Source organism: Oryctolagus cuniculus, chromosome 2 (assembly GCF_051225735.1).
Source record: "Oryctolagus cuniculus isolate XC-2025 breed Fujian yellow rabbit chromosome 2, ASM5122573v1, whole genome shotgun sequence".
Lineage (NCBI taxonomy): Eukaryota > Metazoa > Chordata > Mammalia > Lagomorpha > Leporidae > Oryctolagus > Oryctolagus cuniculus.
This window is the reverse complement of record NC_142868.1, coordinates 69433195-69456106: the sequence shown is the minus strand read 5'-3', so window position 1 is coordinate 69456106 and position 22912 is coordinate 69433195. Positions and strand designations below refer to the sequence as shown.

The 22912-nt window shown below is 40.8% G+C and overlaps 1 protein-coding gene across 7 annotated transcripts in view; it reads right to left on the bottom strand.

Moving 5' to 3' along the window:
• Window positions 1–936: 936 nt before the first annotated feature.
• Window positions 937–22912, bottom strand: part of SNX25 (sorting nexin 25) — a 179655-nt gene continuing 157679 nt past the window's right edge. For 6 of the 7 annotated variants that reach the window (XM_089325766.1, XM_089325770.1, XM_089325767.1 and 3 more), the window contains 9 exons: window positions 21638–21769; window positions 17751–17891; window positions 16866–16979; window positions 13573–13737; window positions 11902–12019; window positions 6585–6651; window positions 2688–2869; window positions 2141–2241; window positions 937–1537 (listed from right to left, as the gene is read on the bottom strand). In XM_089325766.1, the coding sequence (XP_089181892.1) occupies window positions 1454–1537; window positions 2141–2241; window positions 2688–2869; window positions 6585–6651; window positions 11902–12019; window positions 13573–13737; window positions 16866–16979; window positions 17751–17891; window positions 21638–21769 (1104 nt within the window). In that variant the 3' untranslated portion in view covers window positions 937–1453. The remainder of the gene's footprint in view (window positions 1538–2140; window positions 2242–2687; window positions 2870–6584; window positions 6652–11901; window positions 12020–13572; window positions 13738–16865; window positions 16980–17750; window positions 17892–21637; window positions 21770–22912) is intronic. The other variant, XR_011386313.2, reaches the window with a different exon arrangement.

Sequence of the window (22912 nt, the reverse complement as noted above, 5' to 3'; positions counted from 1 at the left end):
AAAACAAAACCAGAAATATCGAGGAGTCAAAATAATAATTACTTTTTTCATTTACAGTAATCATTTAACAGCTACAGTTTGAGTTATGCATACCACAGATATTTCCAGTAACTGTTATGAGTTATTTTGGCTTGGCAAATTTATACTGCTTCTCTTCCTTGAATATGTATTTTATATTTATGTTGTCTTTTCAATATCTCTTCAAAGAATAATTCTTATCCACATAAATAACTGGGCTTTCCAAAGGGTCAAACATGATCCTGGTTTGCAAAAAGGATCAAAGAATTTTAACTATAAGAATTTCAAATATAAAATTTGTTTTGCTAAGTTTTAGTTATTCATGTTTCAGAACTTGTTTCTTATCAAGAACATAGCAGGTATGATATATCCATAATAAAGCCTATGCCACTTTTTATGTATATATTCTTTGCTGAATTAAACTGATTTTTTTTACCTTACAATTGCTTTGTTTCTGGAATTTGAGGGGGACAGTATTTTATTATTTTTGCATAATAGGTAATAAACTCTAGGAAAATTGGTTAAGTAACTTGGCCATGGCCTCACTATCAACAGCAAGAGAAAATCTGTACATTAATTACCTTAATGCCGATGATAGAATCCAGTACCTAAACTCCCTGAGTGCCTTTTTCTCTTTTTTCTGTTTTCCTGCCTAATCCAAGGTTCAGCTCACATCTTACCTACCTAACGTTTCATTTTAAGCACTAATTTGGCTCTTTTCATTCATGAAAAACCATATTATTTCATATGTTTATTTCATATCTGGAGAAAGGGAGCACGCTTTATACATCCATGCTTAAGTACTTAATTGCACAATGTTTTCCATTAAAAAGGCACTCAATAAATATTTGAACTGCCCAAAGTGTTTCAAACGTTTTTCTGAGATGTAAGTATCTTAAAAATCAAAGAGCACTGTGATTCATTTTTTGTATTTTATTGCTTCAAATGCTTCAAACTATGGGAAATCTTTGGTAAAAATAAAAACAATAAAATTTTCACAATAACTTTACACAAAGCATTGCACAACAATGTTCTTCAGTACACATGAAATAATACAGGAATGTTCAGAATCCTCAGTGAGGAAGTTACCTGTACAATATTAATAGTTCTTCATTTTAAAACAAAACTGTTCTCATAAATATTTAAAATATTTCCTAGGTTCTTATCACATATTAACATTTGTATTTCAATCAGTATATTGAACTTTGTTATTATTTAAATTTAAAAAATCAATAAACAGAAGGATTGTTCTTCATGTTACCTATTACAGCATTATTTCCCCCTCCTCCTAATTCTGCTTATTTCTCATAAAACTAGAAGGAGGTAACTAAAATAAAAGCCGTATGCTTCTCAGTCAAGCCCTCTGCGGAAAAGAGGAAAATGTTTCATGTCTATTATGACACAGACATTTCTCTGGGGGTTTATTTGTGCAGTCTTAAACTTGGCCAGCTTTGAGATGGTCTGCATGATGAGTCCTCAGCTCAGGACACAGTTCAATCAGCAGCAACTCCATCAGCACCTGAACCAAGAAAAAAACATAGGAAAATCTGTTCTTTTTTCCTTCAAAGCCTTATTCAAAATACATACCTACATTTATGACAATAGTCTACTTGTACTAAGATTATTTTTAGTAAACACATGATTCTCAAGCAAAAGGAATTAATGCTGTATAAACTCCATTTACCAACAGACTGACTTATTTCATGGGAACATACCGTAGAATTATTTAATAATATTTAATTAATATTAATATTTAATACTGATAATTCGTATAATATTTAATATTGATAATATTATTAATATTTAATACTGATAATTATAATCAGATGTTTGGGAAACAGTCTGCTTGGCTGCAATAAGAAAACCAAGCAGTCATGCAGGGATGTGGCATCAAAACTCAACAGACAACTAGTACGGGAGAATGAGAAAGTACATCCATCATCCACTGGGGTGCTTTTATTCTTCTCAACCAAATGAACAAATAATATCGATGCCGAGAAAATGAGACAGAGTTATTAAACAGGCGTGATTAAGAATACAAAGAGTAAAGTCTACCCCAATATGTGGACAGAAACAAAATCCAAGAACTCATTCATCCTCTGGGAGCTTTGCATTTACTCACATACAACAGATGCTTATTAGCTCTTGTTTCTTGCAGTGCGTTGAATATTTTTATTATGCCATGGCGGGCATTTTGCTGTCCAACAAGGTTCTGAAGCATATCTGGAAAATTGAGTTTATATTGTATGCTGTGATTGCGACAGTGAGCAATGCACAGATACCCAGTGAAGGAGATATTACATGGCACATACACAACACCAAAGCATAAGGAACACAAAAGGTCAATTCTCTCAAAACTTTAGAGTGAAACTTCAGAATTTTCAACATAAAGCATTTATGCAAATTACAATGCTTAATATATCCCTAAAAATAAGCATCTTAAAACAGTTTAGCAAGATTGCTATCACAAAATTTATTATCTGTGCTGAAGTTCTCTTAGGATTCTTAATATAACTTGTTAACAAGTAGCAATGCATGGCTTAAAAGAAAAAAATTTTATATTTTTCATTGTAAATATTTCCTGAGAAATAGAAATGAAAAACATCTTAATAGGGTTAGCAACACCCCCTTTTTGTATCCACACTGTCAGGAGAAGGACCCAGCCTCACCTGGAATGTTTTCAAGTAGCTTTTGCTGTGCTCTCTGTTTTGTCTGCTGACTTTGTTGTTCACTTCTGATTGTGGTCGGTGGTGCCAACTTCCCATTTGGCCAAAAAGCATCACGGAAAACACTGATGTAGTAAACCAACATTTGCTCACTGAAAATCCAGTTCACTGTATCCCGGATTTGTCTTTTAAGAGAAAAATATTTTTTAAATGAAGATTTTTAGAATGTTACACTTTATTCTCAAAAGGCATTATCCATGGGTAGGTGAAGATACAGCTGGATCTAAATGTCTGAGGAAAAATCTACAAAGTACATTTTTAAACTCTGACTCTGAAAGTTTTTTTTATTTTGGTATACTGGACAACCATTTATTTCTGGAGCTCCTGTTTTCATTGGCACTAACTGCTCCAAATGGGCCACACAGTACTTTCCAATATGTAAAAACAAGAACTGAGAGACAGACAGTAGCTTGCAACTACCCTAACTGTACAGAGTATTTTAAAACACTGATTTCTGCAACTGAAATGAAAGGCCACATATAGCCTGGAGGCCGGCGCTGCGGCTCATTAGGCTAATCCTCCACTTGCGGCGCTGGCACACCGGGTTCTAGTCCCGGTCGGGGCGCCGGATTCTGTCTCGGTTGCCCCTCTTCCAGGCCAGCTCTCTGCTGTGGCCAGGGAGTGCAGTGGAGGATGGCCCAAGTGCTTGGGCCCTGCACCCCATGGGAGACCAGGAGAAGCACCAGGCTCCTGCCTTCGGATCAGCACGGTGTGCTGGCCGCAGCGGCCACTGGAGGGTGAACCAACGGCAAAGGAAGACCTTTCTCCCTGTCTCTCTCTCTCACTGCCCACTCTGCCTGTAAAAAAAAAAAAAAAAAAAAAAAAAAAAAAACACACACAACAACAACAACAACAACCTGGGAAACCTCCCTGAGCCCCTGAAGCTGTCTCTTAGTGTTGCTAGTGCAGGTGATGCAGCAGCAAACATGATGCAGAGGAAGCCTCTTGTGTACATGAGGTCAGGAAAACAGACGCCTCCCTTTGGACAGCCCACTGCAGGTCTCCATGGCGATGACAACCGGGCAGACACCTGACTTGCACTTCTGCATGAGCAGCTTTTATCTGGCTCCCCAAGTCTTCCCACAATGACTTTCATTAGTCACCGGTCAAATTCTAATCAATTACAGGTCTTCTACTGTCATGAGACAAGTAGACACAATTCAGTGATTCCAAGAGTGGCTGTGAGATGGAAGGGGGAAGTTTCTCTGTTGAAAAGGGGAAAAGAATCAATCCTCTTAGACTATTATTGCCAAGAAGACTTGAAACTTCAAACTTGGTTCAGGAGTAGTAACAAATTAAAAAGCTCTTTAAGAATTTAACTTTCCAACCCGATTTTAAACGGGATGATTTAAGGTTTCAGAATAGTATGTTATATAGGTATTTCAAGTCTAGTACCTTGCACACAGTAATCAGTCACTACTGCTGACTGAATATCTGAACTCCTCTATGAGTCAAGTTATAATGTTAATTCTGTTTGTAACTGCTTGTCTCCTAAGATACTTCCCACACTGTTTAGAACTCTACAATTCAGACCTAGATCAAATACAATTTTTTTTATGAATTTAAAGGGAACTTCTGCTTTAAGAAAGAACTTGCCTACCTGCCTGCCTACCATTCTAACAAAAATCTACATAATGCCTACATCATGCTTTCTTTCTGTACTTTTGTTTTGTGTTACCCAATGGCACTACATGAAAGAAATGTAGTAAGAAAATTTCAAGTTACAACTTAAAATTTGATAAATGACTCTTAACCAAAAGCTCATCACCTTGGTACTTTGTGTCCATTTATATCTGACTTTCTATTTAGCCAAAACCTGTGGGAAGCTTCTGAAGCAAGGTGAAAACTGTAGTCACTGCAATGCTCTGTACAGTTAGGGTAGTTGCAAGCTACTGTCTGTCTCTCAGTTCTTGTTTTTACATATTGGGAAGTACTGTGTGGCCCATTTGGAGCAGTTAGTGCCAATGAAAACGGGAGCTCTAGAAATAAATGATGGTCCAGTATACCAAAGTAAAAAACAACTCTCAGAGCCAGAGTTTAAAAATGTACTTTGTAGATTTTTCCTCAGACATTTAGATCTGGCTGTATCTGTGCTGTGCTACTGCTTAGCTTTATGATGTGTCATCATCTGCTACAGGCAAAAATAGCAAAGGCCCAGGTGCTCCATAGTTCGCTACCTGATAAAATCCCACTGAAATGAATAGCCTGGAAATTCTGTGCACAACACCTCTTCTCCATGCCCATGAAAATAACTGCCAAACATATTTACCACTCACAAAACTCAGCTGCTCTCTTTGTAATAAAGAGCCAATATCATAAATAGGAGCAAGGAAAGTATATGTGCTTTGCTGCAATTGAGAAGGAAATTAAATTACCAAGTCTTGAATACTAGAAAAATAAGGCCATGTTAGAAATTTCTTTATCTAAGGTCTGTAAATACTACAGCGGTTCGCCTAGATCAAAACCGTAAGTTACACATTCCATTTCTCTGATAAAAACAAAAGCATACAATACTAACTCAAATAAGCATCTGATGGGGAATACAACTATTTCTTTAAAACCTTAGAAATAAAATAGAAGTAAGCTTCTTTATGACAAGAAAATATATTCTATTTGCAAAGCAATAACTAAGAGTAACAAATGCTCTTTACAATGTCTCCTATAAAAATTTATAAGCTTTGTCTGATAGAACCCTCATCACTCTTATTACATGTTTGACAGCTAAATCTTTCATTTGGAAAAATATCTGATAATTTTATCATAAAACTTATTTTGCCACACACACGATGTTTTCTCCATTATTTCTAGAAGTTGACTTACATGCCTATTCTTCAGGAAGTCATAATGTTTATCTCTGGAAGAATTCTGGGTACAGAGTTACTATTTAAAGACTGATAATAGCACTTCCAAGTTCCAGGCACAGAGACAACAAAAGACACAGCAGAAGGAAGCAGGTACTAGGCCAAGAGGCCAGGCTGGGTCTGCTGAGCAGTCTGCTGACCTCAGGGCACTGGCTGTCTTTGCTTGTCTCCTCACCAACAATATGAGGAGTTAGACTCATCTCTGAGGCTCCCTTCAGGCCTGAACTCAGCTACATAACTTGATTTGACTTTTACTGACTACCTGATTTTGCACTTATGAAAAATTCAAATAATTTCTCATCAATTAATATTAATTAAATTAACTGCAACTTCTTAATAATAGACCCAGGGCTTTCATAAATGATCCAATTGTGGTTCAGTTTTTATGAACCTAGAACATTCTGTGAAAGATGTATATGTACATATAATACTTTTATATATAGGTACCATAATATAGTTTAGTATATTCATATGGCTTATATAGTATTACATGATACACATCCCCAATAGATACTCAAATATTAACAAGAAGAATTAACATTTTAATGCTACTCCAACTCTAAAAAAGTTAACATATGGTTTATGTTTCCCTGTAAGTAAACACCTAGCATATAATCTCATCCTACTTTTTTTGGTTTAGAGTCTAAACTTTACCCTGATTCCTAGCATCTGAGATAAAAACACTATATGCAAGATACTCAAACCAGTTATGGTCGGGGGGAACTTTATGGAATACCATTTCAGCTCTCATCAGCCAAAATGTTGGAGCCAGCTCATGCTTCTATCATCTAACTCACTGGGCGGCCTGTGGAAAAAATTCTTTCAGTAATCTACTCCCCTAGACAATCTTAGAAACAAATCAGAAATAAAAAGTACAGGTAAATAAAATACTTCAGTTAAATCATTGGCCACAATACCAGACAATCTTTTGATTAAAGCAAAAAGTAAGCCATTGAAGCATCAATTTCATACAACTCACTTGTTGATGGTTCTTCCAAAAGTGACCTGAACAAGAGCAATTAATGTTCTTCTCACCCATTTAAACACTAAAATATAAATCAGAGGAAAACTTTTATCACAGGATAGCACAATTATGAAATTTCCATAGCTGTTCAAAGCATAATTCTTACCATTTAACTCAATCGGTGTCCTAACATCAAGACAAGGCTATGATACCAACAGACTTTGAGTCTAGGCCCACAAACTTCTAAAGCTACAGTTTTTTTCTTTGTTTTTTTTTTTTTTTTTTTTTTTTAATTTATTTATTTGCAAGGCAGAATGACAGAAAGAAGGAGAGGTAGAGAGAAAGAGGAGGTCTTCCATCTGCTGGTTCACTCCCCCAAATGGCTGTAATGGCTAGTGATGGTCTAGGCCAAAGGCAGGAGCCCAGAACTCCATGCAGGTCTCCCCACGTGGGTGGCAGGAACCATGTATTTGGGCCACCTTCTTCTTCTTTTTTTTAATTAAGATGTTGCTAAGGAAAGGCTTAGGCAACATTCATATGCCTGTTTCTTTCTTTTTTTTTTAAGTTTTTATTATTTTATTTGAAAGTTAGATTTACACAGAGAGAGAAGGAGAGGTGCAAAGAGAGAGAGAGAGAGGTTTTCCAAAGCTGGTTTTCCATCAATTGTTTGCAATGGCTGGAGCTGCACTGATCTGAAGCCAGGAACCAGCTTCTTCCAGGTCTCCCACACAGGTGCAGGGGCCCAAGGACTTGGGCCATTTTCTACTGCTTTCCCAGGCCATTGCAGAGAGCTGGATTGGAAGTGGAACAGCTAGGACTTGAACCAGTGCCCATATAGGATGCCGGTGCTGCAGGCGGTGGCTTTACTTGCTGTGCCACAGTGCCAGCCCCAGGCCATCTTCTTCTGCACTCTGATAGAGGATGCTAGCATCGTAAGCAACAGCCTAATCCACTTGTACCACAACACTCGTCCCTAGGTTAGCAAACTTCTGCTCAGGAAAAATCTAAAATTTCATTTTCTACTAAGCAAATGACAAGATGAAACCTAAGAGTTGGACAGCTTTTTAATGCCTAAACAACAGCTGAGCCAGCAAGTGGAAGTAATACTTTACTTTACATGTCCCTGGGCTACTGACAACACGTCTGTTTTTCACTAGCAGACAGTGTCGAATTGCTATTTTAGATCTCTGGCTGGCTTGCTGAACCTGACTTTCTAACACATTACTCTGAATGAGAAACATCTGTAGTCAAACGTTGACAAATGTTTTGAAATATTAATGGGTTGATGGGACTAACTGTTATTTGAACAGCAGTTTGTTGATCATCATGCATTTGTACAGATTTTGTTTTTGCGGAAAGAAAGTGAACTGCAAAGCTCCACAATCTTAAGCGAGGTGTGAATTCAGCAGTCTCCTGGCCCACCTCTGATGGCAGGTGGACAGGCGTCCCCTGGGACTCCCAGTTTTCTCATTTGTAAAAGGATGGTGTTAACATGTGCTTTCTTCCTCCCTTTTGTGTTTTTGTTTTTGTTTTTGATTTGAAGGTCTTTGTGTGTTAAAAAAAAAAAACACACACACACACTGCAGGAAACTACGTTGTGGCATAGAGGGTTAAGTCACCACCTGGCAACATCCCATATGAGTGCTGGTTCAAGTCCCAGATGCTCCACTTTCAATCCAATTCCCTGTTAATGCACCTGGGAAAGCAGTGGAAGATGGCTTGAGTACTTGGGCCCCTGCCACTCACCTGGGAGACCTGGATGAAGCTCCTGGCTCCTGGCCCAGACCCAGCCATTATGGGAGTGAAGCAACAGATGGGAGATTGCTTTCTTCCTTTCTCTCTCTAACTCTGCCTTTCAAATAAACAAACAAATCTTTTAAAACAGAAAGAAAAAAGCACTGCGACAAGCTCTACAGATCCAAACTTGGATGGAGACACATCTGATGAGTATGAAATCTGTGCATCAACCAAAAGAAGGCAAAGACGCACTGTGAGGATATTAGAGGTCAACAAACTGGTTTCATTTACATATTAAGCTCCACCCACTGAAATGCTTGGTACTGACACATGAGGAAAGAGAAATTCAGGAGCTGAGTTCAGGGCCTCTGCACCTAGTAAGGAAACCTCAAATGAGCAAATTTACAAACATCTCTGTACAAGGACAGCCACACAAAAAACATCAATAACCAACACAGACTTGGTACTAGGGTTTAAGACATTTCAAAGTCATTTCTAACTTTTTAAATGTATCTAAATGTCCAGTTAAAACAGTATTAATCCTTCAAGAAAAAAAAATCAAGTCTTAGGCTCAGTGTTGTGGCGCAGTGGGTTAAGCCACCACTTGCCACATCTGCATCCCATCTTGGAGTGCTGGTTGGAGTCCTACCTGCACCACTTCCAATCAAGCTTCCTGCTAATGCTCCTGAGAAGACAGCAGAGGATGGCTCAAGTAGTTGGGTCCCTGCCACTCAAGTGGGAGACCAGGATGGAGTCCCTGGCTCCTGGCTTCAGCCTGGCCCAGACGCTGTTGCTCATTTTAGGTTGGTATTTGGGCTGGGAAAAGCATGCGTGTCAGTGATGACACCTTCACTCTGCCTTTCCAGGGCTGAATGAGGTCTGAGGGCCAGTGCAACCATGGGAAGAATGCTTGACAGCTGTTTTTTTTTTTTTTTTGTTTTTTTTTTTTTTTTGTTTTTTTTTTTTTTTTTTTTTTGACAGGCAGAGTGGATAGTGAGAGACAGAGAGAAAGGTCTTCCTTTTTGCCGTTGGTTCACCCTCTAATGGCCGCTGCAGCTGGCGCACCGCACTGATCCGATGGCAGGAGCCAGGTGCTTCTCCTGGTCTCCCATGGGGTGCAGGGCCCAAGTACTTGGGCCATCCTCCACTGCACTCCCTGGCCACAGCAGAGAGCTGGCCTGGAAGAGGGGCAACCGGGACAGAATCCGGCACCCTGACCGGGACTAGAATCCGGTGTGCCGGCGCTGCTAGGCGGAGGATTAGCCTAGTGAGCCGCGGCGCGGGCCGCCGGTGGTTATTTTAAACATGGCTGTTTCTGGCATTTTTCTGCATACTAAACTACAGCAGGAACTAAAACTGAGCTACAGTTTCTCTCCCACCACTAACGTCTCCTTGCTCTGCTACTTTTCTCTACCCTTCCCCAGCCCCTAGCCCTCACGCTCTCACAAAATAGCCCCATTCTGTCGCTCCTTCCAAAGTCTCATGTGTTCAGAGTCACAGAGGCTACAACAGCAGTAGCAGGATTTTGCTGATGGCAAATCTATCACATCTCATTATAAAGAATGTTCTATTTACTCCCCTCTGAAATGTCACTAGCAAAACCAAATAGGCATGTGAGCAGGCCTGAGATGGAGGAAGTGCATGCTGCAAAGACAGGGTGTTGCTGAGGCCCACTCTAGCCGTGACTGGCTCTGACGCATCTACACATCTTTTAATCTCTTCACATCTGTGGCAAAGGGCATGCTGTCAAGGCTAGCACAGCGCTGCTTCATTCTTATCGCTCCAAGAGAAAACAGGAGGACCAGCAATTTGGTGAGGCCTATCTTACTGAGGAATTCAGACATTGGGTGAGTACTGTTTTTTTTTTTTGTCTATATTGAAATAACTGAAACATCAGTATATATCTTAAAGTATTAAAAGCATGGAAGGCTACAGCTTTTTCATCTGAAGGCTGAAACATTTGGGTGATACTCCATTATATGTGTATTTCTTAAATAATTTAACTATCCTCCATTTCTGAAGATTATCTTAATTTCATTACTTACCTTAGTTTTCATTATTTCATTATTGAAATTAGCTAAAATGAACAAATACCCTTATACATAAATTTCTACCTGCAGCTCAGAATTTGGTATTTTATAATTCTCTTAGGTTTGGCTTAAGGAAGGAAAAAGTTCCGTGACAAAACATGATTAATTTGACAGTTAACCTTTTGTCTATTGACTCACCTATGTGAGGCAGGCATTTTTCCAATCACCTACTATAGACTGAGTAGTACAGTAGACATGCTCAGGTTTACAATAGCACTGGAATTTTTTTCCTGAGCCAGTAATTCTTTGAGTGACATGAGAAGGAATGCAGAGCCCTACTTCCTATATAGAATCAACCCTTAGCCTGTCTATCTCCTTTGCCCCAAGGGAAAAGATGCTAAGCTGAATGCGGAGAGCCCAGGACATTCAGGGGACAACACTTTACAGGTCGGTGGCATTCATGTGCTTCACAAACCCTTGCCCTTCTCGTTTTCCTCATCCTGGAAGTTAGGTGTGCCTGCAGGCGTCTACCATATCTCTGCTTACTAGTGGGGCTCTGGGTAGGACCAAGGACACTAGTCTCATGAGGCAGAGTATGCAGGACTGTGAAGGTGTCCTGTTCAGGACTCAAGATTAGGCCACGTAGTCCGGTTCACCTTTCACCAAAGCAGGCATGTGTGCAGATCTTAATAAAATGAATTTTGACTTCCATTTTGCTGTTGTTTCTTCTAAGTGTATCACCTTCAGGAATCACCAGGGTCGGATTTCTCAACCCCAGCATCACTGTCATTTGGGCAGGCCAGCTCTGTTGTGTGAGCTGTCCTATGCACTATAGGGTGTTTATCAGCAGCTCTAACCTCTACCACTAGATGCCAGTAGTACTTACTCACCCCAAGCTCTGACAACCAAAATGCCTCCAGACTTCACCATACTGTAAAATCACCAGTCAGTAAAATGTTGCCTCATCAATGTCCTGGGCTTTGTCCACTCAGCTTAGTATCTTTTCCCTTGAGGCATGGGAGGCTGAGTTGGTCCTATATAGGAAATGTAGCTGTATGTTCATTCTTACATCACTTAGAGAGTTAGCAGAGGAGAACTGCAAGTGCTATTATCCCATGCCATGTGCAGCTCCTTTCTTCCACTGAGAACCACTGATCCAGAGGAAGAAAGGCAGTGGAAAACAGGGCTGGGACATTCCTGTATTCCTCGTCAATACCATCCTAGCACAAAACCCCACCTTCAACAACAGGGCTCTTCCTCTGCCCTGCAAAATAATTTTGGTATAATTTTTGGTGATCAGACAATGAAACTATGCTGAGTCATGCAGAACAAAATTCAAGGCATTCTACCTTTTGTATTCAGAGGAGCATGGTGCAGGGTGAGTCTGTCCTATGGGTATATCATCAATACCAAGCACAGTATCTGACTGGCCCTTAAGAGTATCTGGTGAATGAATGGATGTATCAACATGAATACATGTCTCTGTATTTCAGGAATAAAGGGACATATTCTGTGTGTGTACTAATTAACCAGCAAATACCCTGAATAATGACAAAGAGGCTTACTTCCTCGAAGTTCAAAAATCTCCCCAATCAACATGAAACATGGTTCAGCCAAGGAGTCTTTCTTCCCATCCATATCATCACCATAGTCTGATAGGTCACTGTCCTCCTCCGTCTCCTCCTGGGGGCACAGCAGTCACAGGGAACAGATCACTTATGAAAGACAATCGTGGAGTTGTTCTCGCTTTTTAGTGTAAATTCCAAAACTATTTGCTCACATTTCAGCCTTACCTAATCCTTCACCTCTCATGCAGAAATCCAGTCATTTTTAACATGGAGGACAGAATGCTCTAACAACAAGGAAGAGCTTGATTCTAAGGCATTATTCAGGATTTAAAATAAGCTCATTTAAATAAAACTTGTCACTGTATCAATAATCAGAAAATCAGTAGCTAATAAGTTTTCTAAAAACTGTAGATTTTGTTTTAAAACTTACATGATTGTAGGTTCATTGTTGGTTTAAAACATGTGCATTTTAGAGTACCAAGTTATTTTGAAAAGCTCTCATTCAAGCTGTTATTGTGTGCTTCATCTGGTCTCATTTCCTGATGCACATATCGGCAAGTTTTGGACCAAAACTCATTATATAGCAGTCTCCAGGCAAGTGCAAATGAGTGAGGGGGATCCACTTTGGGCGGCCCACAGCTATCTGGGGAGGCTGACAGATACTCCAGCAGCTGGGTCTACAGAGCAGGAGGAAGTGCTGTCACAGAGGGACAGACATTCAGCAGGGGAGGGACAGCTGTGGAAGTTCACCCTAATGCCTGCAGGGCAGTCAAAGCAGATGTGGTGGGACTGGGCCGAGGGCAGAGGGCAGAGGGCAGAGGCAGGAACTGGGAGACATCAAGTGAGCAGAGGAAGCACTGAGATTTACAGAGGCAGGAGGAGTTCCCCATGAACTTGGCCTGGTGTGAACCTTGACCTCCTATCACCTGCCTTATCTTTTATTAGAGCACTACAAAAATCCTCCCCAGCAGTCCAATGACTGGCTGCCACTACATGGACACATCCCTCTCTCCTGAACATTTCATGCCAGTCCAGCTCCTCCACAGTGGCAGCCCTCATGCTGGCTCCCCACTCACAGGGACTGGCCCCCCGACCTTGTGTACAGGGGCTGCTACAGAACTTCCCAGCCACATTTTTTTGATTCATTTTATATTTTTATTTATTTTTAGCATTTTTAAAAAATTTATTTAAGGTATACGAATTTCATGTATTTCATATATATAGATCCAGGAACACAGTGATACTTCCCACCCTACTCTCCCTCCTACCCATGCTCCCACCCTTCCCCCTCCTCCCTCTCCTATTCCCATTCTTACTTTTTACAAATATCTATTTTCAGTTAACTTTATACTCATAAGATTAACTCTACACTAAGTAAAGAGTTCAAAGAATAGTATGAAGAAAAAAAAAAAAAACCTGTTCCTCAACAGTCATGATAAGGGCTGTAAACAAGCATCAGAACTTGAGTCTCTTTCACTTATTCTTTCTGTATCATCTCTTCCCAGCAGGTGTCCCAAAATATGACAGTGAAAATAACTGAAAATGGACACATTTGTTTCCCCCATTAGTAGTATGCTTCCATCAAATAGCTGTAACTTCACCTAGCCTTTAAGAAGACATTTGCTAAGACATATGCAATCAAAATGGCACGACCTTTAGATGGCTCACCTCCTGGTGGGAGAAGAAGTCACGAGGAAGTCTTTCTAAAAATGAGGATAATGAAAAGCTGGGTTTTTTCCCCTGCACATCGATAACCTTGAGGTAGTCAGGAGAAGGGCTCAAAAAGGCATAAAGTGCTTCGCTCTGACACAGTCTTTCATCTGAAAGTATATTCTGTGGAAGAAAGAGGTTCATTACTCCTACAGCAAGCTGTGCTACTGGGAGCTGGCAAACAAGGTGGAACTGACTGTGTCATGCATTTATTTTCATCATTATTCTGAACCTAAACTCGCTTCTCTTTTCCTTGTATGTAGGTGAATTCTCAGTGATCTCCACACAACCAGTTAACGTAACGCTCCAGGTTAAGTGGTAGTGCCCTCCTCACTGCGCATGGGGGACACCGTGCAGACAGCAGAACTCGCTCCACTCTGCACTATCTGCTTATGGCTCACAGGTCTCCCGAGCCACTGCTCTTGAGGCACAACATACCTGTCATTTATCTGTGTTTGAATAACTTAATTTTTGGGGCAAATTACACATGAAAACCACTACACTACTTTTTTTATCGCTACGTCCAGACTCCATATATCAACTCAAACAAAGACCTTCTGGGTTATCACACGGTGGCACTGTCTGCCAGGTAATAGCTTCATGTTACACCCTTCCAAACAGTGCTCTACTGGCCTTAAGCTGGAAAATTTCCCAAGTTCTGTATGTACTTATCTGGCCTCAGGAACAGGAAAAGCAGACCATAAATCAATTTGTTTATACATTAAGCAAGTGCTACAGTATGACAGTAAAATTAACAATGTGACCACAAGAATGCCTGGGCGTCAGTATAAGACATAGGGTGCAGGAATAAACAAACCAACGGGAACTGTCATCCATTGACGATGTATCCCCCTTTGGGGAAATGAACACTGGGAAGCTGACTATGCTTCTGAGGACAGAAACTGGAGTGGTAGGGGAGGTTAGGCTCCAAGCTCAAGGGAGTTGGTCCATGACGTTCACATCCTGTTTTTTCAGATGGCAAATGACCTGACAACCCCAAAGGCCTTCCCTAAGTATCTTGGAGGGGCCCAGTATCTCCAGACTGCAGATAAGGGGCCCAAGGCACACCATCATCATGCAGTGGTAGTCACCTCCATGGATCCTGCAGAGGACTGCTCTGAACATGGGAAGCTCCGGCTTCAGCCTTGGGAAAGGGGATGATGGGAGGCAGCAGCAAGTGCCATGTGTCATTTATAAACATTTCAGAAAAACAAACTCAATGGAATCCTTTTTTCTGGAAGATCCTGTGAACCTAACAATATCTGCCTTTCAGATGAGTCATTCTGCATCTTGCTTTTCCTGTCAGTGGTGTGTGGGATACCTGAAATTACAGCCTGCTATACAGCCTACCTAAATGTGCTGATCACAAATAAAGTCTTTAAGGAAATGAGAAATAATGGAAACTTTTATTTCCTGACTCAAAATCCTTTTAATTAAATGGTAAGTGACCACTTGAGACTACTGCTGCATCTGGCTTAATTACAGATTATTCTTGCACTTAACTCCATCCAAACTACATACCAGCAGTGCACCAGTTGGCCCACTTCTCTAGGCACTGTTTCAGAACTCACCAAACCACTTCCACCCCAGCCAGCCAGTAAGAGCACTGACAATCCCTTCACCCTCCCTCACCCCTGCAATGTAGAGCAGTCCCAGCAACACACCAGGCAAAGCAGCTGAAGGGTTGGGAGGACCAAACAGAGGACCCCCTGCCCCCAACCCCCACAGCAGAGGCCAGGAGAAAACCCAAGCATCAGCTGAAGGAGTCCTGAGCTCCATATCCAAGGCTTAAAAGTCTTGCATTTTGAAATATACCTTTTTGTTTCACAAACATCATCTTTAACTCATCTGAATTATTTAACAGGGTTCAATGTTGGAGTGAATGTAACACCTGCTAGACATTCTGAGTCAGCAACAAAAATGGTAATATTCTAGTTTTAAATTCTCTCCTGTTAGGAGCACTAAAACATTAGTGGTTCTCTGCCCCAGTCCTGACATAATTAAGTTGAACAGCTTTTCCAATGATTTTATTTCCTGAGGAAAATTTACTTACTTACTCACAACACACACATACACACACACGATAAAATGAAATTAATACTTCCCAGGCAACTCTGGCTTAAATATATCTATTTTAGTTATGATATGCAAATCTGATTCAATCAGTATGTTTTAATATAGCCTCTAGTAAGCATCTGGCAACATCCAGAGCCCTTACATGCTGAGGGTGAGACTATAAAAATAGCTACAACCAATTTAAAACTGAAAAATCCTAATCCCTAGGAACTAGCCAACATATACCCACCAAACATCAACCACTAGAAGTTTACAGCAGTGCTTTTTGTAAGAGCCTTAAACTAGAAACTAGCCAAATATCCATCAACTATGGAATGATTAGAATGTAGTGGGGGCGGGGGCAGCGCTGTGACGCAGCAGGTTAAAACCCTGGCCTGCAGTGCCAGCATCCCATATGGGCACCGGTTCTAGTCCCAGCTGCTCCTTTTCTGATCCAGCTCTCTGCTGTGGCCTGGGAAAGCAGCAGAAGATGGCCCAAATCCTTGGGCCCCTGCACCTGCGTGGGAGACCCGGAAGAAGCTCCTGGCTCCTGGCTTTGGATCGGTACAGCTCCGGCTGTTGCAGCCAATTGGGGAGTGAACAAGTGGATGGAAGACCTCTCTCTGTCTCTACCTCTCTCTGTAACTCTTTCAAATAAATAAAGTAAATTTAAAAAAAAAATAGAATGTAGTAGGTTCACACAATGAAAAATCTATGCAGCACTGGGAATGAGTTGCTATGAAGCACTGGGACTTACAACTAAAGCTACACTATGGATGCCTCCCATATGCAGAACAATGAGTGGAAGAAGTCAGACACAAAGGAATCTTTATGATTCCATTTAGATGAAGTTCAAAAGCAATTTCAAGTAGTAAAAGTCGCTTGAAGTCAGGACAGTGGGTAGCTCTGGTGGAGGAGCAGTGATGGGAAGGCAGCACGAAGGGCACTGGTATCCACCAGTTTCTTGGACTGGGTGCTAGTTTCATGATGGTGTTCAGTTTGTGAAAATGGAGAGTTATTTACTTAGGGTACATGTATTTCTTGTAGGTAGACTATAATTTTTTTTAAAATACTAAAGATATTATGAGAATCTCACGACTTGTGAAAACAAAAAAGCAAACCAGCAAGTTTTCAGAATGACAGCTTACCCCAAATAACTGATTTTTCCTCTCATATCCAAAACTCTACTTGCTTACCTGTAAAAACTTATTTAGTTGATTCTTTGACTTTTCCATAAACTTGTGATCTATAGATTTGAAAGGCAGCTTGCTAAGAGAAGGCAACTGGACTTTTTTTAAAGAAGGGACACACTGTGGAGGGAAAAATTCAATGTTAATTTTGAAATTACATTTTAAATAAAAAAATCAAAGTTATAATTAGAACAAACCAAGTGTCTTCCTCCTACATTTGTTCCTCTGAGATTTAAGACCTTGAAAAGCTACCTGTTCTAGTTAGGCTCAAAGAACATAGAGGAATGGAACCTTTGATGAGAAAAGTTAAAGCTTATCCCCAGGCCTACAAATACCAAGAAGCTGGTAAGTTACGAAGTTAGGTTGATAAGATGGATTTGTACAACATGCATGGTAGCATATTATGCTAGGAACAGAAGCCCGCCTCACAGGAGAGGGAGTTAGGATTCAAAGCCAAGCAGACTGGCTGTCTAGGCTGTGCTTTCAGTGAGCACAGTGGGCCACATCCTTCAGTGTATGTGATGAATTCCCATACACTTCTACTCTCTTTCTCAAATTGCTGCAATTCATAATTAATTCACTTCATACTCATTAATGTGTCACACTGGCAGCTTCCCTACCACTGGCCCTAGATGATCGTTAGGTCTCTTCCACTTCTGGGGATTCTATTGCTCTTTACAATGGAAACCAGTTATTTATCTTGAAGGATTTAGACTAGATGGCTTGATCTGTGGGTAAATTTCCAAACATCAGGCTGAAAATGCTAAATTGACAGTGTCTACAGCAAAGGGGAAAGATGAATCAGTCTCCTTATATATAAAAATTGAAATGAGCTCTTGGATTTCTTTTTTGCACAGTAATTCTAGAATCTTGTGTTCATAGTATTCATACCTCACTAAGTTTCCGGTGTAAATTCTGAAACTCACTGAGCCTTCTTGGGACTGTCCAGTTCTTAGTTTCAACTCCTCCAACTTCTTGTAGACTTACCATGACAAAGTAACAAGGCATTTGCTCACCATTCTCTTCTGTAACCTTGAAAAAAATCAAAAACAGCCACAACAGAAAGCATGGTGAGTGGATATGGTAAGAAGATTTTTAAATGCCCCTGAGCTTTGCCCCTTGCTAGTGTACCATGGCTGGTGCCCTGCACAGCCCTTAGGACTGTGCCTATGCTAAGTTTTATTCTGACAATTAGGTTCTATCAGGAGGAACAGTAGACTCTAAAATATGATGATTATCTGGGTTGGTCTAACCTAACATGTGAGTCTGTTAAAAGCAGAGAGTTTTCCTGGTTAGTAACAGAAAAAGGAAGTCAGAAAGATGCAAAGCCCAAGAAGGAATCCAGCAAGAAAACAGACCTCAGTTCTACAATCACAAGGAACTACATTCTGTCAATAACCTGGATGAGGCTGGAAGTGGTTTTTCCCCAATGTCCAGACAAGAACTCCGTCTGGCCAACACCTTGACTTCAGCCTTGTGATACAGTGAGAGAGAGCCCAGTCATACTGTGCTCCACTTCTGACCTACAGAAGTGTGAGTGGATAAATGGGTGGTTTTAAGCCATGAAACTTGTTACACAGCAGAAGAAAACTAATATAGCAGACTTCACATCCTGACTGTATTGCCTTGAAGACACAAATTAGTAGCAAGCTAACAGGTATCAGACACATCAGAACTTTTCTCAGAAAAGATGGAGGGTTCCTTGTTTAATATTAGGATTCAACAACCCATTTTTTCAATTCTCAAGAAATTTCACATTGGGATATACAATTTCCTTCACCTCCCAACTTAGACATTTCATGCATACACACATTCTCTATCTCTTCCCCACATACCTCATCATAGTTCAGCATAGGTCACTAGTAAACAGAAAATTAAAAAAAAAAAAAAACCAGAAAATTGAATTTGAACTTGAATTATGGTCATACACGAAAGAGAACGAATTCAGTAAGAAAGGCAAAGGGAAGAGACAGCAATTTACTGAGCACACTGCTAAGCCCTGTGTGGGTAAGACTACGGCCCCAGGGCTGGCGCTGTGGCTCAATAGGCTAATCCTCCACCTTGCGTCGCAGGCACACGGGGTTCTAGTCCCGGTCGGGGAGCCAGATTCTGTCCCAGTTGCCCCTCTTCCAGGCCAGCTCTGGAGTGCAGTGGAGGATGGCCCAAGTGTTGGGCCCTGCACCCCATGGGAGACCAGGAGAAGCACCTGGCTCCTGCCTTCGGATCAGTGCGGTGCAGCGACCGCAGCGCGCCGGCTGGCAGCCATTGGAGGGTGAACCAACAGCAAAAAGGAAGACCTTTCTCTCTGTCTCTCTCTCTCACTGTCCACTCTGCCTGTCAAAATAAATAAATTAATTAATTAAAACAAAAAAAAGACTACTGCCCCACTGGAAGGATGTGGGGAGCAGAGAGAGGCACACCAGGGTAAAGACCATCCTAGGATCACACATCTAGCAAGTGGGTCTCAAAACTCATGAGTCAGGCTGGCTGTAAAAGCATCTTTTAAACATTCCTCCATGGGAGTGCTTTGTGAGCTCTGGCAGTCAGCTGACTACACAGTTTCTGTTTCCATTATCTTTCATGTGAGCAAGAAACCACAACAAACTCCTGTAATACCTGATTACCAGGGCAAAGTGATTTGATGAGGATTTCCACTCCTTCCCTCCATCCCTCAATGCTTGCCTGTGGAGGGTGCCCTAATATATTGTGAAATATCAGAGGCAGCTAGTGCTAAGCAAGACTGAGGCGGTAACATATTTTTGTGTTCTTTCTGTCCCACAGGCCTCCTCTATGACCTCTGGCATTAAATACCCCAGAACCATGCTAGACTCCACCCAAGCAGTAACAATATCTGCAACTATCAAGAGATTCAGTATGGTATCCCAAGGTTGTACACACCTTCCCTGACCCATTGTCCTCTACCTCCCTTAAAAAGGGTATATTGGTCTGTGGCTGAGCTTAATGGGAATGCCAAGTGCCATAAACATAGGGCAGGTACTTGGCTGTATGTTCTTTCAGGGTAGCTCTTAGAGAGCTTGCTTTGTTTTGCTATCTCTCCAGAAGTGAACTTGAGATTGTGCCAAGCCAAGGGACTGGTGTTGTAGTGTAGCAGGTACAGCCGCTCATGGGCCCAGGTTTGTGTCTCAGCTGCTCCACTTCTGATACAGCTCCCAGATAGTGGTCAGAGAAAAGCAGCATACAATAGCCCAAGTCCTTGGACCCCTGCTACCCACATGGGAGATCTGGATGAAGCTCCTGGCTCCTGGCTGTGGCCTGGCTCAGCCATGACAGTTACAGCCACTTGAGGAGTGAACCAGTGGATGGAAGACTTCTCTGTGTCTTCTCTCTATCTCTCTCTCTTTCTCTGACTCTCAAATATATAAATAAATATTTTTTAAAAGAAAAGATTATGCCAAGCCACCAAGTTCATGGGAAAAGCAGGAAGAACAAAGACAAACCATTTGAAACAATGACAGGGCAAACATTAACCCAATTTGGCTTAGGACCACTTGACTGGGTTTTCACTTGCCTGATAGTAGGGAAGGTGGGAAGGAAGAAGTTGTCAGTAGTGACATTATAAATGCCCATAAGTACTTTCCTTCCTAAATAAAATTATTTTTATAGGCCAATGGAAAGGAATACAGTATATTGTGCAAACTGTAATCCCATATTCCTCAAAGAATAGCAATGATTAAAAGGAAAAATATTGGAGCCAATGTTGTGGTGCAGTGGTTAAGTTGTCGCCTGCATTGCTGGCATCCCATGTGAGCACCAGTTCAAGTCCCAGCTGCTCCACTTACCATTCAGCTCCCTGCTAATGTACCTGGGAAATGCAGTGGAAGATGGCCTAACTGTTTGGGCCCCTGCCACCTACATGGTAGACCTAGATGGAGTTCCTGGCTCCTGATTTCAGCCTGACCCAGCCCGGGCAGTTGGGTCCATTTCGGGGAGTGAACCAGCAGATGGAAGATCTTTTTCTCTCTTGCTCTGTTTTTCCCTCTCTCTCTGTAACTCTGCCTTTCAAATAAATAAATAAATATTTCTAAAAATAAAAAAATAATAAAAGGAAAAATATTAGAGTGATCTTAGTGCTACTCGGATTTAAGCAACCAAAGTCTGCAGGATGGAACAAAGGGATGTGACTTTAAAATTTTTTTTTTCATTTATTTATTTGAAAGGCAGACAGAGAGGGAAAGAGAGAGAGAGAGAGAGAGATATCTTCTGTCTATTGGTGCACTCCCCAGATGTCCCCAACAGCTGGAGCGAGATGAGGCTGAAGCCAGAAGCCAGGAACTCTATCCAAGTTTCCCAGTGGGTGGCAGGAACTTAAGGCCTTGGGCCATGATTCACTACTTCCCAGACACAGCAGCAGGGAGCTGGATTCCAAGTGGAGTAGCCAGGACTCAAACTGGCACTCCTGTATGGTCATCCTAAATGGCAGCTAAACCCGCTGCACCACAAAGCCTATCTCTGGATTTTAATCTTTAATTTTTCATCTCTAAGTTTCAAAAAGTGCTTTCCATTTATTTCAACCCTCAGTGGGAATACAGGTTGGTAATTCAAGGACATTAAATGTTCCTGTACTCGAGTTGCTTACGATTTTATGGACCAAGGACAATTTTCTGTCTCGAGCTCAGTCTCAGGCTGGCACGGATCCCTGTCATGGGTGAATCAGAATAAACACACGGGGAAAGGGAAGGAGGACCAGTGTGGTCCAATATCAGCACGAAATTCTGTCCTACAAAGTCAAACTTTAAAAAAAATGCAGTCAAACCTACCTCTCCACTGGTGATGGAAGCTTTCCACAAGCCGAGGTTTTCACACCACCAGTCTGTTCTCGCCATGTGCAGCTGAAGGTCTGTGCGTTCTTTCTCTATGAGAATGATTTCATCCTTCAACTTGGAAACAATCTGCCACAGGGAAAACATTCTGGGGGTTATGAAAACACGTTTAAAACACTGCACAGTTGAGCGACTAAAGTAGCAGGACATAAATCAACACACACAAGTCAACTGTGCTTCTGTGTACTAACAAGGAACAATGCAAACAGGAGATTATGATGGTAAATTCTTTTACAATAGCATCAAAAAGTATAAAATGCTTAGGAATTATTTTAACCACAGAGGTGAAAAATTTCTCCAATGAAACCTACAAAACACTAATGGAAAATATTAAAGAAAAATATTTATTTGTAAAGACATGTCATGGATTGAAGACCCAAAACAATCTAAATTCAAGTCAATATCTATTAAAATCTCAATGAGATTTTTGCAGAAATTGAACAATCCATTCAAAAACAAAAATAGAACCTCCAGGAACCCCAAATAATCAAAGCAATCTTGAAAAAGAAGAACAAAGTCGGAGGAGTCACATTTCTTGACTTCAAAACTTACTACAAAGTTACAGTAATCAAAACAGCACGGCATTGATATAAAGATAAACACAAAGACCAATGGACCAGAATAGAAAGCTCAGAAATAAACTCCACATAAATGTCAAATGATTTTTTTTAAAAGGTGCCAAGACCACTCAGTGGGAAAAGGACAGTCTTTACAAGAAACATTGCTGGGAAAACTGGACATCCACATGTGAAAGAATGAAGCTGGACCCTTACCTAATACCATACACAGCAATTAACTCAAAATGGATCAATGACCTAAACAGAAGAGTTCAAAATTATAAAACTGTTAGAAAAAAATCATAAATGGAAAACTTCAGGACATAGATTTGGCTGTGATTTGTTTGCTGTGACATGAAAGGCACAGACAACAAAAGAAAAAATTGAAAAATTGGACTTTATCAAAATTAAAAATTTTCATGCATCAAAGAACACTATTACCCCATGTAAAAGTGCAAAACAGAGAATGGAAAATATTGGCAAACCATGTATCTGTCAGAGGTTTAGTATTCAAAATATACAGAAAATTTTTAAAAGTCAACAACAGCAAGAAAACAATTTAAAAATGAGCAAAGGACTTGTTTAAACATTTCTCCAAAGGAGATATAAAAATGACAAATAAGCACAGGAGAAGATCTTCAATATCACTAATCAT